Consider the following 17,114-nt stretch of genomic DNA (forward strand, 5'->3'; position numbering starts at 1 on the left):
CATGGATTGAACCAAGAGTGAGTTAACCATGAACTACAGGTTCCTTAAGGGCGTAAGAATCTCGGTCATGCTCCCTTTGCTCATCTGTCTACTTTTGTTCCACTCACATGCACTACCAGCCAGGAACTGTGTTAGGAGCTGTTTGCATGGAAGTCCTTCCATCTAGCAGCAATTGGCGTAAAGTAGGTGCCCAGTAATGAATCAGTGACTAGATATGAAATTGTTCCTCCCTTAAGGACTCCATGGACTCATTCAGTGACAATGGAGGTGAATGTGTATTGAATGAGGACGACGTCCGCAATGGGGCTCAGCATGTTCATTCATTCCAGCCTCATGACAGCCGTACAAGGCCAATGCATATCAGGCCCATCCAACAGCCTCAGGACCTGGGGTTTAGAGCAGTTACATGGCTAGTCTGGGGCTACGTGGTTAGGAAGTGGCGAGCTGGGCTGTGGACTGGGCGCTTGGGCTCCAGAGGGTTAGACTTTTACTGTCGTGTTGTCTTCCCCTTGGTAGCTGGGCATTTACTGACGAAGAATTTTTTAGGAACTAAAATGTAGAAGAACATGGTGTGTGTGTGTGTGTGTGTGTGTGGTATTGACAGCCTCTACCCACTGTGTCCTGAGGACAGTGGATCCTGGTTCCTCCGCTCCCTTTGATGCTGAGCAAAGGAAAGGCAAGGTTATGCATGTCAGGAGCAGGAGTTCTGGAGCAGAGCTGAATTACTGTGACATGAGTAGGTGCCCAGGGAAGGTCCTGAGCTGGAGAAAAGAGCAAGGGAAATTAATCACTGAATGAGAGACAGAAGGAGGGAAGGTGGAAGGGAGGGGAGAGTGAAGGAGGAAAGAGGAAAGGAAGATGTAGTGGCTGGAAGAGGAAACATACCAAGGTGAAGTTCAACTTGATGGCTCCAGGCCAATGTGCAATGCGGACCCTCCCCTACCTCTGTACGTTCCACTTTGCCCACTCCTGCTTTTGTCCAAATCCCACCTGGGTGAGGGGGCTGCTTGAGGAGGGAGAAAAAGAGGGCAGTTAGTTGATCTTTGGTTACTAAAATCCAAAATATTTTGAGTGATAGTTGAGTGACCCTTTAGGCTTTAGGGCTCTCATTCATACCATCACCTCGAAACAGCCCATCGGATTTGTTTGCTCTTGGATGCTCCCCATCTGGTTGCAGAACTTTGTGTGAATTTGTTGAAATCAAACTGATTTCAGTTTGGGGGAGGGGGGAGTGGTTGAGGTGAACTGGTTAATTTTGTTCATTTTCAACCAATTTGTTCTCCGCCGCATCATCAGCTTCCGTTTGCCTCTGGGCTAGGTGCTGGGGCCTGAGACCTTCACAGTCCACCACGCCATGGCACGGGTCACCGCCACCTGCCAGTGTGGCCCGCCCAGCCATCTGGGATGGAGACAACAGAACCACCCGGGGAAGGAGCCGATTGGGACGGTGGGGGGTTGGGGCAGCAAGCGAGCTTGTTCTCAGGCTGCCCTCATGCGTCCCTTGGCCCTCCCACTGAGCCGCGGGGCCAAGGGGCCCTTGTTTGCCCTGATATTATTGCTTTGCCGTCTGCTGTTATTTCAACAGGCTAATCCAATAATGTTTTATCTCTTTCATTATACCGAAGCCGTATAATTTTCTTGAGTTATCATCTATCTTCTTTTAAGGTTCCCCAGAGACGGGGAAGAGTGGTTCTGTCTTGGGTTGATGCGAGGCTCCCAGGAAGCCTGCACGGGCACGTCGAAGCCAGCTCCGCCAAATTAAATTCCGAATCTCAATCACAGCCACCGCTTCTAATGGGAAATTTAAGTTGATTATGGAGATGACAGCCCAGGTTCACGTTTATTGCATTTAGCAGAAATTGTTTATCCTATTAAATACGGTCTTGAAGGAGAAACAATTGAGTTTCAGAGCCCCGGTGAATACCCAGGTGAGGCCCAGGTACTGCTAAACTGTGTAATAATTATATTCTTATTTGTGGGCTGAACTTCCCCTCGTGGCTCTTTTTGCAAACAAACCCATTTAGGAGGAGGCTGAAACACGGCGTTAAGAATTAAGCAGGATAGGGGCGCCTGGGTGGCTCAGTGGTTTAAGCTGCTGCCTTCGGCTCAGGTCATGATCTCAGGGTCCTGGGATCGAGTCCCGCATCGGGCTCTCTGCTCGGCAGGGAGCCTGCTTCCCTCTCACTCTCTCTGCCTGCCTCTCTGCCTACTTGTGATCTCTCTCTGTCAAATAAATAAATAAAAATCTTTAAAAAAAAAAAAGAATTAAGCAGGATAAACGCAGGCTGGGGTTTTGGCACATCTCGGCGACCGTAGCTCGCACTGGCGTGCCTGGGAGGGGACTGCGGGGTCCGTGGGGTGCAGTCCAGGCAGGGTACTTTGGCAACGGTCCTGCAGGCTCGAATGCGCTATGAGATACCTGGACGAGGGAAGGTTTTGCACCTAAGAGCGTAAATCTCTGAAATGCCATGGGCTCCACCATGTGCTTGATGGGAGGGGAGGGGGTATTTCCCTCTCTGCTTCCTCCCTGTGTGACCTTGGGCTAATCACATAACCTCCGCAGGAATAATAATTATTATAATGATTTTAACAGTAGTAATAATACTAACAGCTGCCGAGTAGCGAGCTCGGTCTATGGAGTCTTTTAACCGAAATGAGCTCAGTTCTTTATCTGAATAGGACGGGGGAGAGATGTTCATACAGTCATGGGGTGACTCGTGGAGAAAGCTCCATGGGGAAACACGGTCCTTACTGCGAATGGGCTCACTGTGCACATCAAGGTGGGTTGCCAAGGCGGGAGGAAACGGCCCCTGCTGGCACAGAATCCAGAGGAAAATGCCATCTTTGTTTTAAAGAAGAGAACTTTGGCCTGTTCCCAGGCGCTGATTTGAAAAGCTCTCAGGAAAAGTGTGGGCCTGCAGCAGAAAGCCCTTGGGACGCCAGCCAGGTCTCCCTGGGGACCTTCTGATTAGTGTTTTAATGGAGAAATATTTTGTTTTACAGATTGAAGATGTCCTTAATGACATTATGTCTACTTGCCAGCGTCTCTGGTCTCTGAGGACATTGTGTTATAATTTACTCATTTACCATCTCCTCTTCCTTCTCACGTATCATGTCCTGGAGGAGGGCTCGTGTCTACTGCACTTTTATGTCTCGAGAACCCAGCGTCCTGTTTGGCACAGTGAGCAACAGCAAATAATTTTTGCATGAATTCGTGACCTAACAAAAAGGAGCGTGAGAGGGCTAAGGGCAGAACCTTTGCAGGCTAGTGAGAAACTCGAGTGAATTAGTGGCACATGATGGTAGCGCCATGAAATCTGGGGTACAGCAACCCTGAGTAAGAGGGGCAACGCCCATAGCAGGGGCTGGGGGAGGCACCTTCAGCCAGCTTTGTGGGCAGCATAACGAACAAGAGTGAAAGGAAAGAGAGAGAAAAACAACCAGTGTCAGGTGGGGGTGGATGGTACTTGGGGAGGAGTGTTGGGGAACCCCCTAGGGACCACCAGAATTCCTCAGGGAAATATTACAGAGGAAGAGAGCAGGAAACTCTGCAACCATTGGTGGGGGAAACTGAGAAGCAGGTTTACAAATGGATGCCCACAGCAAGGCTCCAGAGGATTAAGGGCCAGCCCAGTCTGTGGCAGAGGTAGGAAAGGAACAAAGAAGAACCCCGTCCCCCCTCAAATGTTGTCTTCTGGCATTCTGCTTCCACCTTCTTTTTTCATCTGCTGGTTCACTCAAAACCTGGAATGCCCACCTCAGAACGCAGCCCCTGGAATAGTACACCGTAAGCCTTGGAGATTCCCTCTTTACTGAATGCCGCCGCCAGGAAATCAGAATTTTTTGTACAGCGTTTTCCTCTTGGAGTTCTCTTTCTTGAATGGCAGGCCAGATTCCTTGCTGAGGTAATCAGAAATGTAGGGTTTACTGAGCCATCCAAGGAACATCGCAGCCTCCTGGGCTGACCTGGAAACCTGGATGAAGAGAAGCCAAGTGGCGGGTTCTTAGGAGCAGGTGCTTTGGGACCACGTGGCCTGTGTTTGCGACGTTGTCTGGCTTTGTGGCTTGTTAGCTTTGTGGCTTTATGCAAGCATCGTACCCATCTGTGCCTTTATTTCTCCATCTGTAAGAGGGGGATGGTTACAGTAGCTACCTCCTGGGTTTGGGGAGCACACCAAAGCTGATTCACCGACGTTGTTTCTGGGGACTCTCAAAACATCAACAAGAACAGTGGTTTGTTGGTTTGTTTGCCGGTTTGTTTTGAAAAGTCATTTAAGACTACTTTAAAAACATTTCAGTGCTAAACCCGCTATAACCATGAGAACAAAAAAGACATAAAATAGCTTAGCTCCTAGGAGATGTCTTCATAAAGGACATGGAAGGCTTTTAGCCCAAGCTCTGGGTTATTAAGGGAAAATGTAACAGCATAATAACTAATATTTGCAGAGGGCATTACCAGCTACAAAGAACTTTCACACACCTAATCCAGCTTAATCCTCTCAATGGCTACAATAGGAAGGATTTATTATCTGCCTTTGACAGGTGATGAGAAGGCGCCTGGGAGAGACTGAGCCATTTGCCCAAGACCACACAACAGGAAAGGGGCAGCCCTGCCTCAGTCCCAGGGCTGCACCCTAGTCTCCTGCTACAGCAGAAGCAGATCCAGCAGGATCATACAGCCGGTGCCTGCCCACCTGCCCCCTTGCATAGAAGAGGCAGAGAGAGGGCCACAGTCTTACATCTCTGCAGCAGGGAGGCCGAGCTGTTTCACAGGGCTTGCAGGTGGACGGATAGAGGTTTAGGACCCAAAGCCACCACTTCCTAGCAGAGTGGTCTTGATCAAGCCATAGATCCCCTTTGTGCCTCGGTATCCCCATTAGAATTTGGGGCACAGTGATCCTCACAGCACAGTGTGAGGATTGAATGACATGACATACGCAGATGGACGGCTGTCACTCCAAGTGCCTGGCACGTGGCGGCTGCTCGACTGCTTTTCCACTCTTGGGTGCTAAACGATCCAACCCTCTCTACCATCTGCCTCTTCTCACCCGGCCTCGCATCTGTCTCTTTCGGGGCATGTAGATTGCATTGTACAGAAAGGAAGAGGAGAAGAAACGGGGATTGTATTTACAGTGGGAAATCCTTGGAGGGTTGTCAAAGGGAGGCAAGTGGCCGGCATGACATTCACCTCTGTGCAGGAGACCGCCCCAGAGCCCGGGCGCTGCCATTATCAGCGGCGGCACCCACCAGTTATCTCGCGTCTCCACCTTGCAACTCCAGGTGTTCCTTCATCCATCACCTGCCCCCGTCCAGTGTCCACTCCCCCTTCCCCCTGCCACCTCCTGCCTGACGGGCCTCCTTCTTAATAAGCCAGTTTGTTCATATCCTGAAAACTATCTGATTCTGGCCCCTTTTACCCCAAACACCATCCATCCATCAAATGCTCGCTCTACATGCTTGGTTAGGAAAATGGGAATGGGGGAGGGAAGCAAATAATAAAACTTCTTAGCTGCTATCTCTAAGGAAATAGAATGGATAGATAGATCCATCAGACATGTATCCCGGCACTGGACAGCCAAGTCCATTTGTTACAAACTGGTTAGGTGGGAGGATTTATCTTACATTTTAAGCTACTAATATAGAAGGGAAACAGTTTCCTTTATCTCTCCAAGGGGAGTTGGGGGGGGGTCCCCGAGGCCACTGATACAGAATTTTTAACTTGATTTGATGGGCTTTCCTTCACAAATGTAGAAAAGGTGGTCTCTCTCTCTGCTAAGTCTACACAGCTTCTTGGAAGGGGGTGGGCTGTTCTCTGATGCACCAGGAAGACTGCAGGATTGGGAAGTCCTGAGAAAATATCTTCCGTGGGGTTCTCTTTCACAAATCCCCGATCCCACATGCTAAGGCTGCTTCAGACCCTTTGTTTCTAGCACGGAGGGACCCAGAGAGAGAACAGCAGCCCACAAACTTTTACCAGGAAGCTCCTATGTGCTGGGTGCTCTGCTAGGTACTGGGACTCCAAACGTGAGGACAAGTTCCTGTCTGCTCTGCAAAAGTCACTAGGTGTGGGAGACAGACAAGTAAGCTACAGTGATAGACTGGAAAGTGCTGGAATACAGAGCCATATGAAGAAGTGGCACCTGACAAATTATGGGCTAACCAGAGGGGTCAAGGTTGATACCTAACCTCTCGTTTAAAGATTACTGGCAAAGAGCTAAGAGAAGAGGGAACCGGCAGGCAGGGCCCTTCTGGGTACCATGTGCAAAGGCCTGGTGGGGACAAAAAGCTTGACCTATTTGAGGAACTAAACTGGAAATCCCTCATTCAACAAATATTTTTTGACCCTCCGTATGGCACTGGGGATATAGCCATGACAAAGTTTGCATATTAACAGGGGAAGGCACACCTAGAAAAACAGAGGAATAAATGAATCTAGAATCTCAGTGCTAAGTGCCGTACAAGAAAACTAAGTGGGAGTAAGGCCCTTGGAGGGGTCATATTTGAGCAGAGACTTGAATGAACCCAGAGGGTGAGTCTCGGATGAGCTCCTTTAGAAGATGAGCATTTCAGGCAGAGGGGTCCATAGATGCAAAGGTCCTGAGGCTTGACATGTGTGAGGAACCACAGACAGCCTTTCATGGCTAGAGCAACACGATTGAGCGAAAGAATGAACAGAAGGAAATGGAAGTCGGAGAGCCAAAGGTAGACACACAGGACTTTGTACATCCTGCCAGGGCCATAGATTTTTAGTACAGGTGGCTCATAGAACCTAAAAAAGAAGCTGAAATTGGAGTGGCACATTGGCATTCAATTCTAGAGAATCTTGTGAATCCAATTAAAAACGTTGGGTTTTCTAACAATGGCTGTGGGGTGTTGAACCACCAGGAGCACCTGAGTTGAGCAGGAAAGTGGCATCTATAGAAGTTTTCCCAGTTCTAAGCACCAGCTACCCTTAGGAACGTCTTGGGGACCAGACCAAAGGTCTGAATTCAGCAGCCTGAGTTCTTCCAGCCTGAGAAGGACCAGCACTCAAACCCAGGAGCCAAGCAGTGAATCGCCACCCACACCACCCGACCCCATACTGCTTCTTCTGTGGCATCCTGCCCCTTCTCTGCCTTTCCTTCTTTGTCTAACTCCCACTCATTTCCTAGACGCCAGTCCATCCTCTCCTCCTCTGGGCTGTTCTTCCTGCTCCCCGAGCTGGGCTAGCCACCCTCCGGGGCTCCTGCTGGCATGGGACCTCTTGTCATCCCTGGCCCCCACAGTCTCAGAGGGTCAGAACCATGTCTGACTCATCTCTGTGTCTCTGGCACCTGGCACAGGAGCTCCCCAAGGGGCTCTGCCCATTTCCCAAGTGAAGGGGAAGCAGTCCCCATTGCCTCTGTGGAAGAAAGTGTCCTTCCGCTAATCCGCACCATAGCCCCTTCCTGTCACGACCCCCAAGAGCTTCATTCTGCCATCTCTCATTTCTGCAGCGCGGTTTTTGAAGCCTGCCCTTTCTCTATGTCCATTCTCTTCACCCTAAAGGCAAATAGAGTTCAGAAGAGATTCATTGAGTGAACTCTTTAGATCTTCCTCTATCTCAAAGAAGAAAAAAAGCAAAAAAGCCTCTCCTTATTGCTTTCCCTTCTGTCATTAATTTACTTTCCGAAAGACACCTTGTCAAGCTGAAGATTATTTCTTTAAGCCGTGTGTTTACACCCACTACCTACAAAGCCTTAGATTATAGGTCTCCTGAAAGGACCTGAGGGAGAATATGTTTGACGAGCTTCATGCCTTTGCTTAGCGAGAGAGCCAGGCATTCTCGAAGAAGGAAGGGCACTGATCTGGAGAAGAGTTGCTGCTTCCGAAACCATCCCTACCACTGTACTATGATTTCTGAAACTTCCAGGGAGGCAGCATCGTTGGAGAAGTCGGGCAGATGCTCACCCTGGTTCCCTGGCTCTGGCGACAGGAAGACAACGGCATGGCTTGGGTAGTGGTTGGGGCTTACAGGTGATCCAAGCAGTTGCTTAACCCCAAAATTCTCATCTTCCACCTAGATGACCAGCTTTATCCCTGAAAGACCTTCCTCGCCCCTGCCCTTTTGTTTTGTTACACGCTTGTTCCGATGAGCACGTGATGACTCCCCGTGCTCAAGGGTTCTCTGCCTTGGCTTCTTTCTTCTTGTTTATTTTTTTTTTTAAGATTTTATTTATTTATTTATCAGCCATAGAGAGAAAGAGCACAAGCAGGCAGAGTGGCAGGTAGAGGGAGAAGCAGACTTCCCACTGAGAAAGGAGCCTGCCTGATGTGGGACTCCCTCCCAGGACCCTGGGATCACAACCCAAGCCAAAGGCAGCAGCTTAACCAACTGAGCCACCCAGGCAGCCCTTCTTCTTGTTTTATTGAAGTATAGTTGATAACAGCTTTAAAACTCCCAATATCTGGCTTGTACCTCCAGACATTTGGACTTCATGGGTCTGGGGTACAGCCTCTGGACATCAAGGTTTTTTAAAACTCCCCATCCAGAGGCCCCTGGGTGGCTCAGTGGGTTAAGCCTCTGCCTTCAGCTCAGGTCATGATCTCAGGGTCCTGGGATTGGGCCCTGCATCGGACTCTCTGCTCAGCAGGGAGTCTGCTCCCCCCTACCTGCCTGCCTCTCTGCCTACTTATGATCTGTCAAATAAATAAAATCTTAAAAAAATAAAATAAAATAAAATAAATAGATAAAACTCCCCGCCCAATTCTACTGTGCAGGTGAGTTTGAGAACTACCGCTTTCTTGAAGACGGAGCTTGAATGTCCTCTGTAAATTGCGCACTCAACCTCCCCCGGTTACTAGCATGTAACTACCACTCCCTAGTGAATAATGAATGGAAATTAATTACATATGTGAATTAACTTTAAAAGAAAAAGCAAATTAATGACAGAATGAGAAGGAGTAAAGGAGTCTTCTTCTTTCAGATGGAAGATCTAATGAGTTTTAATTAATAATAGTTGCAGTAGTAATAATAAGGGTGATGCTAGTAATTCCACGTGCCACAGGCACTGTGCTGTTTTATATGACATGTTTACTTTCACCTTCTTCACCACTCTCCGTTCCTAACATGTGCACCTGCATGTCTCCCCTCCAAGGTTCTTTCTCACCTTCAAATTTTGTTACGTGCTGAATTTCTGTCTTAAAGGCCTCCTCCTTCTTTGCCTAGTTTAAAAACCTTCAAGGTCCGGATCAAGCCCCATTCTGTATATAAAACGTACACACACAAGGAAAGGTAAATCTCTCTCCCACCTGGCCTCCTTTGACACTTACTTTGACATTAACTCAGCAATTAATTCCCTGTGTCCCTAAAACCCCTTCTCATGGTTTCATATCTTTATGTCTTATGATTACCATAAAAAGACTGAGGATTCTGGGAAGACAGGGAACACCAATATATATCAATCAACAGATTTTTTTTTTTTTTTTGGTCTCTATTGGAAATGCAGAGTCCACCACCAAGGAGTTCCCAACCTGTAGGAGAAACTTAGAGGTAAACAGAAATGTCAGTGAAACACAACACGTTCTCTATTTGAGGCACGACTGGAGTGCTGTGGGGATACCAAGGCAGGCTGGTGCTACTGGCTTTCCCACAGGTGACAGGGAAAGTACTCTGATCAGCATTGGTTGGCCCTTCTGGATCCATGCTCCAGTCTTGGGAGTTGACCCGTTTGGACCACATGTTTGAACTTACTCTTGAGTTCAGTCCCTCACTTCATCCAGGGACACTTGTGAGGTCCCTCCCAATTCAAACCACAGGGCTGGCCTCTCCAGATACAGTGTTATAGCAAACAAGGTTGATCTCTCACGATTACTGTCTCAGGGGAGAAAAGTCATAAATAGTAACAGGGCATAATGGCAGTCGGTATAGAATTATTAAGTGTGAAAAAATGCAGTGAAGGAAGAGGCTAGAGTGCCGTGAGATGATAACTGAGGGAAATCTGTTGTTTGTGGAAGAACCTAACCAAGAGAGATTAAGTGAGGGAATGAAGGAAAACACTGTTGAATCCGGGTGAAGGAAAATTGGAGAAACTCAAGTCAGTCTTCATTTTTTTTCTCATTATTTTAGTGTGCCTGCTTATTCTGTCAACTAGGAATGGTTCTACGAATGAACAAATATTGTACCCAAAGAACTGAAACAATTCTCATCATACTTTGTTTTATTGGCCATTGACAGTTTCAACAGCACCTGCTGGCCTCATCCCTCTCATGTCCCATAAATCCCTCTAAGGCATGGATTGAGATTTCTCTCTTCGTGTATTGGTTTTCTGGATGATCTGAAGTGCTGTGAGCAGGACATAGCCCCTAGTTAACCCCCAGCACCTGGTTGTCTAATGACTAGAGTAATAGGACAGTTAGTGGCTTGTAGATGGTGCGGGCTGGTCCTGGGCTCAGGAGTTGGCAGGACAGAGAAAAAGTTCATGTCAATTTGCATTTTCCCTCAGCTGAAGGAAGTCTTTATCCAGCAGTCGGTGCGGGGGGCGACATCAACGGCATCGGAGCGCAGAGGCCCTCAGCAAGCCCGGGTCTGCACTTTCCCCCCTGGACACGAAGCGCCTCCGTTCTGGGGTGCGGGGTTGTTGCACTCTCTCCTCCTCTCCTGGGTGCCTGCTCTGCAGGCAGACCAGGAGCTCCAGCAGCTCCAGCGACCATCCGCCTTGGCTCCTGCAGATAATTTCCCAGGGGAGGAGGAGGTTAGCCTAAAAGAAGCAGCTGGGACTATCAGGAGGGCAGCCCATCCCATTGCGCTGGAGTGGTCAGCAGTCTCTCCTTGGGGAGATGCCTGGTGCAGCCAGCCCAGACCCCTGTGCTCGCTGCTTTGCACTTAATTTGAAACTCTGGATAGAGTGAGAAGAGGCCACTGAGAGTGGTTCAATGGAAGATAGATAGGCAAGTGAGCCGGGAAGGTGCACTCCTCCAGAAGAAGGGCACGGAGCCACTGGAGGGTGTGAAAAGCAAGGACCACTGCCCGGCTAGGGGTTCACAGACCAGGGCTAGCCTGACAGCCCAGTGAAGAGGCTTGCTGGGCTTTTGTGAGGGTTGGCAAAGCAGTCCCCCTCCAGCTCTGATGGTGGGGCCACAATGGGTGACAGAGGCTCTGCATAGAGCATGAGAACATAGGCATTGATCATGGGAAGCCCTGGAAATCCAGCTCATGCACCCCCCTGGCCTGGAGCTGGTGCCTCCTACTGGCTCTGGGCCTTAGGGAAGACCCTCTCTCAGCCTGAGTTTTCACCTCTGTAAATGAAGCAGCTGGACTAATCCGGTGGGGTTTTTCCATCATTTTTTTCATTACTGTTTCTCCCCCACACCACCCCCCGCCTGCCCCGTAAATGAAATCTCATACGAGCCCCAATATGGCAGCCAGATGAAAGTCGGGCTGTTTTATTTGAAGCTGGGGTGTCTGTCGGGTTTGCTCTGCTCCCCTGGGGCAGCCCCTAAGACTGCAGATTTCCTCAGATCCCAGTGTGAATATTACTGGATTAGATTATCTTTGGGTCCCTTCCCGCTCTGTAATTATACTCCCTGGTGGGACAGCCACAGAGGATGTCTATGTCTCTATTTTCCTCACTTTCGTGACTTGGTCCCCATAAGCAAACATTTGCAGGGAAAATCCTTAGGGACCAATGCCAGTGGGTCTCTAAGGTAGCAGGCTTCCCAGTCTTAGATTTCCTTACCAAATTGATCTTTGTCAGGCTGGACTTCAGTCTGGTGTCCCCAAGGCTACCTGATGTCCACACGGTGCTTGTAACAAGGTTAATGGGATACCTGTGTGCTGCCTGCAATTGACCGAAAGTCGTCTTGCAGGAGAAATGGGCTGTGAGGAGGAGGACCCATCCCCGGTGCCCTGCCATTGCCCCCAGATCTTTGGCATCATGTCCCCCTTCCCCACGGCCCATTGTGAGTACAAAAGACTCAGCATGGCCACCACTGAGCCCAGCACTGGACCACTGAAGAGGCATAACTAGGTAACCCACATTCCCTATTCCTTTCTATCTCTGTGGTCTTGGACAGGGATCCAAGGAATTCTAGCAAGTCACTGGGACTGCGGGCCCATGCCGTAAGTGTAATTAGTAAGGCAGGACTCTTTAAGTCAGGACAGACTGATAACCATGTTCTGGGACATAGCTTCTCCCTTCTCCCTCCCCAAAATAAAAGTCAGTGCAATCATCTAAGACCCTCTGCCCCATCTCTGAAACTTCCTGATTCTTACAATATACATCAGTAGAATGTAAGATAAGACCTTGGGTGCTGGGATGAGTCCAACCCCCTGGATCCAAATCCTTCCTCTGACAGTCCCCAGCTGGATGGCTTTGAGCACAGTATGTCTCCTTCCTCCTACCTCAACTTTTCATCTGTGAACTGGGGCTAATAATGGTACTTATAACATTTTTGAGGGAAGATATGAGTTTATGCACAGGGAGTGTTGAGATAGTGCTGGCTCAGAATAAGGATGTTATTCTTTCTGCTCACTGACCTGTGGTCCCTCTGGAAAAGCTGCCTGGCTAATGGGGAGAATGAGGGCTGAAACCCAGCCCACACTCTGCCTGAAAAGTCAAAACATCCCAGGGCCCAGGAACTGGTATCTCTCAGCCCTGAGAAGTGTCTTTGTTTCTTCCCCATTTACCCATCCATTATGCAGTTCCTTTATTCAGTTTCCATGAGGAAACTGTGCCTGTCTTTGCCCTGGTAATGAGCCTACTTGTTTTTTATTCTCTGCACCCTCCTTCATAAGGACCCTGGGATTCACTTACCATCTTGGTTCACCCTTCTCAGAATTCCTCCTACAAGATACAAGGCAGCTCTTCGGGATTTAATGAATTAATCCCTTCGACCAGCAAAGGAGGGTTTTAGGTAAGGCACCAAACCAAGATAGACCCTCTCTTGGTGGAGGGATCTCGTCCTCTTACATATTATAATAGAGCCTGCCACGTGTGTTAGTGTCACATCAACACAGCCTGTGAGGAAGGTGCTGATACTGTCCCCACTTTTCAGGGGATTCTGGGATGAAAGGTGGCCATATTGGTATTCAAAGGTCTGTCTGACAACAGAGCTCTGCCATCTCGCTTCCCATTGAGAACTACGCTCCCACTGAGGAAATTATTACCCATCATCGGCTCATTTTAAAACAAGGCTCCCACCCCATCTACTATGGACATCAACATTTCTTTTATGGACGTAAGAGCAGCACCTTAAATATACCTATCCAGACTTTCTTTTTTTTCCCTTTACACTATCTTCACCGCACTTGCCAGTGGAGACGGATCTATGTATTCGTTGGGCAGCCCATCTGTTTTTGTCATCATTCCATGCACGACATAGGTAGCTTTGGATGTGCAGAAAACTGAAAGCTTAGGGATGTGAGCTAAATTCTTGAAGTAGAGATTCTTGAAGCTCCAAGGAAATTTAAATGAGTGAGATGAGCCCCAGAAAAAAGAAATGGTTTACCAGTGTCTCATAGGAAGTTAGTGAAGTGGTTGGGACACACATCCAAGTCCTCAGACTTGTTCATCTGTGAAGGATATGGATTCCTAATCCTTGTTTGAGGGCTTTCCTCCCTGGGACCTGTCAGTTCATGCTATACCACAATACTTTGAAACCTGACTTGCTCCAGCCCTTTTGAGTTTTGGCCATATTTCTGAGTACTTTAATGCCAACTATTTAACTCTTGTCATGAGCTGGATTGTGTACCCCCAAAGGTAGGTCCAAGTCCAAACACCCATCCCCTGTAAATGTGACCTTGTTTGGAAATAGGGCCTTTTCAGTTTATATCATCTTAAAATGAGGTCATGATGCAGTAGGGTGGGTCCTAACCCAATGACTTATTTTTTATAAGAAGAGAAAACACAGATGGATAGTGGAGAACACCGTGTGAAGATGGGGCAGAGATTGGGATGGCACATCTACAGGCCAAGGTCTGCCAGGGATCGCCAGCAGCCACCAGAAGCTAGGAGAGAAGCCTAGAATAGATCTACCTTCAGAGCCTCTGGAGGAAAGCAGCCAATATACCTGAAGTTTGGACTTCTAACTTCCAGAAGTTTCAGACAATAAATTTCTGTTGCTTCAAGCCACACAATTTGTGGTAATTTGTTAGAGCAACCCTAGGAAATCAATATATCCCCCCAGAAATGAATCCTACTGTCCGTACACACCTTGGCAAACAACATATCTCATCTGAGAGAGGGTCTTGATAGCAGGAAGAAAGCAGAAGAACCATTAAAGCGGGGAGGAGGAGTCAGCCATAAAGCAAGAGGTCACAGAAAAAAGAGGCTGGAAACCCCAAGGTCTTTTCTGTGCCAGGCCCCCTGAGCTGGGCCACGTTTGCAACTGAGCAAGGATGCATGGGCCTTACCCTCTTCCTCCATTTTCTCACAGGCAGAGCCCTTGTGACCCAGGGGGCACTGGCACTTGCAGCTGGTGCCCTGGAGGATGGGCTCCCCATTATTGAAGCAGGGCCCACAGCGGCAGGCGTTGAATTCCATCAGGTACTGGTCCAAGGCCAGCTGCAAGTTCCGGCGTTTGGTCTCCAGGGGCCCCAGGGTAGTATGCCTCAGCACCTCATGGATGGGCTGCATCTGTGGGTACGAAAAGAACAGAGAGCCTCTCCCTGGGCCTCCAGCTTCCTGAGCCCAGGCACTGGCCATCAAGCCTCTGGAAGGCCATTCAGTGCCAGGCACTGAACTGGACACTCAGCTCTACCCCACTGCATTGGATCCTCACTGCCACCTAACTCCAGAGACCTCGAGTGTTCAAGTGACTTGCTCAGGATCACATAATTAAGTGTAAGAGTTGCTCTGGACATGGGCCTGCTTAGCTCTGAAAGCTGTGGCCCCCAATCCCAGAGGAAGAGAGCTCTGCAGCAATCTATGCCAACTCATCAGCCCACCTCCCGCACTTTTAGGAGGCAGAGAGAGGGTAAAGTATTATGTGTATTTATGTGGTTTTCTTCTTCTTTTTTTCTCTTTTTTTAAATTTTTAAAAGATTTTATTTATTTATTTGACAGACAGAGATCACAAGCAGGCAGAGAGAGAGGAGGAAGCCGGCTCCCCGCTGAGCAGAGAGCCTGATATGGGACTCTATCCCAGGACCCTGAGATCATGATCTGAGCTGAAGGCAGAGGCTTTAACCCACTGAGCCACACAGGCGCCCCTATGTGTTTTTTTTTTTTCTTGATTGCTAACCTTCAATGCAAGAATTATTAAAGTCCTTGATAGGTAGCTGTGGGGGCAGTGCTGAATGCTTCTCCTATTGGTATCAGCTTGGAGAGGTGCAGGAGAAGGGGGTCATTTGCATTTGAGGCCACCACCTGCCTGTTCCAGGAATGACTATAACTCAGGGTTTCCCAACCTCAGCAGTCCTGATGGTGGGGGAGAGCAGTCCCAAGCATCGTAGGATGTTTAGAAATATCCCAGGCTTCTACCCACTAGATTCTGGTAATAACTTCCGGTTGTGAAAACAGAAACTGTCTCCTGACATTGCCACCTGTCCCCCGTTGGGTGAAATCGATCCCAGAATGGGAAACAGAAAATGTGGTAGAGAGCCATGAATCTGGAACCAGAAAATCCAGCTTCGGATCTCAACCCTACGAGTCCTAGCTATGTGATCTGTCCGGTTACATAGGAGCCTGCCTTTTTTTTGTCTCTAAAATGAGACAAGGGGCACCTGGGTGGCTCAGTGGGTTAAGGCCTCTGCCTTCAGCTCAGGTCATGATCCCAGAGTCCTGGGATCGAGCCCCACATCGGGCTCTCTGCTCTGCAGGGAGCCTGCTTCCTCCTCTCTCTCTGCCTGCCTCTCTGCCTACTTGTGATCTCTGTCTGTCAAATAAATAAAATCTTTAAAAAATAATAAATAAAATAAAATGAGAACAATCCTCTTGCCTTACTTTTACTATCACAAAGTGAAAGTTTAAAAAATCCTAGTTATGAGGTCTTTCCTGTCTATCTCTAAACCTCAGCCTCATTTTCTTTAAGATGGGAACAATAACCTACTTCCTTGAATTCTTATGAGGATCTAAAGAAGTAATGAATGAGAAACCATTGCAGAAGGGAAGAACAATATAAAGTAAAGCACGATTTTTATTCGTTAGATGTGATGATGGGGGGGGGGAGACGAAATCCTTCAAATTGCACGTCCATAGGGTTGTCTTCGGCATGATTTTAAGGCTATATATTTTAACTCACAGTCATACAATGAAAGCTCCTTTACTGATTTCTCATTTTATAGGACAGTAACCCAAAACCCTGAGATGGGAGTGATTTGCCAAGGTCACAGGGCAATTCAGAGGTAAGACTATAAGACTGAGTCACACTGGGGCAATCTCTCTTCTCTGGAATCAAGAGTCAATAGAGGGCACATGACACTAGCCTTGAGTGGGTTCCTGGAAATGTGTACAGAAAGACCCGTGACAGACCTTAGTTTGTGGTCACAGGTTGCAGCAGAGGTCACCAGCCATGTCATTTCAGAACTGGCTGGGCTGCTAGCCAAGGGCAGATGACCACTTACTGGAAGCTCAGAAAATTTGGCCCCGTTATTAGGAAGTTAGTGCAGGATGTGCTGCCCTCTGACCCTCGTTACAGATAACTCTTAATTCCAGAGAAGGTAGGACCATTGGGCAACTTCCCTGTGACCTTCCAGTAGGGCTCAGCACTCAGTCCCCTGCCTCTTACTCCTCACTCTCAGAACCCACGGGAAGTGGGAAGGAAGCGTTCCTTAGGAAGGTCAGGTGGAAACTTAAAGGAGGGAGGAAGGATGGAGAAAAAGAATCTTAGAGCTTGAAAAGACATTGGTTATGGTTTTGTTCCTATTTTATAGATAAGAACACAGATTCAGAGAAGGCAAGTGGTATGATATGAGCAACTCAATATAACCTAACACATAATAATATATAACATAGCACAGCATCATAACATAACATGATTCTCATATTCACTCAGTCTAAGGACCTGCCAAAACCCAGTACTGCTAAGCTAAAGGGACATCAGGTGAATAAGCCATTGTCTCCACTCTGAGCGTCAGGTTCCGAATAACCCTGGCTGGACTCCTTGCCCATTGTCTGTCTGTCTTTCTCTTTCTCTCCCCTCAGCCCTTCAATGCA

The 17,114-nt window shown here is 48.3% G+C and overlaps 1 protein-coding gene across 1 annotated transcript in view; it reads right to left on the reverse strand.

The window, feature by feature from the left end:
• Window positions 1-10,160: 10,160 nt before the first annotated feature.
• C8A (complement C8 alpha chain) overlaps window positions 10,161-17,114 on the reverse strand; it is a 65,667-nt gene continuing 58,713 nt past the window's right edge. The window contains exons 10-11 of the mRNA XM_046023759.1: window positions 14,372-14,594; window positions 10,161-10,683 (exon numbers count right to left, since the gene is read on the reverse strand). Of these exons, the coding sequence (XP_045879715.1) occupies window positions 10,532-10,683; window positions 14,372-14,594 (375 nt within the window). The 3' untranslated portion in view covers window positions 10,161-10,531. The remainder of the gene's footprint in view (window positions 10,684-14,371; window positions 14,595-17,114) is intronic.

The sequence above is a fragment of the Meles meles genome, chromosome 1, assembly GCF_922984935.1.
Source record: "Meles meles chromosome 1, mMelMel3.1 paternal haplotype, whole genome shotgun sequence".
Lineage (NCBI taxonomy): Eukaryota > Metazoa > Chordata > Mammalia > Carnivora > Mustelidae > Meles > Meles meles.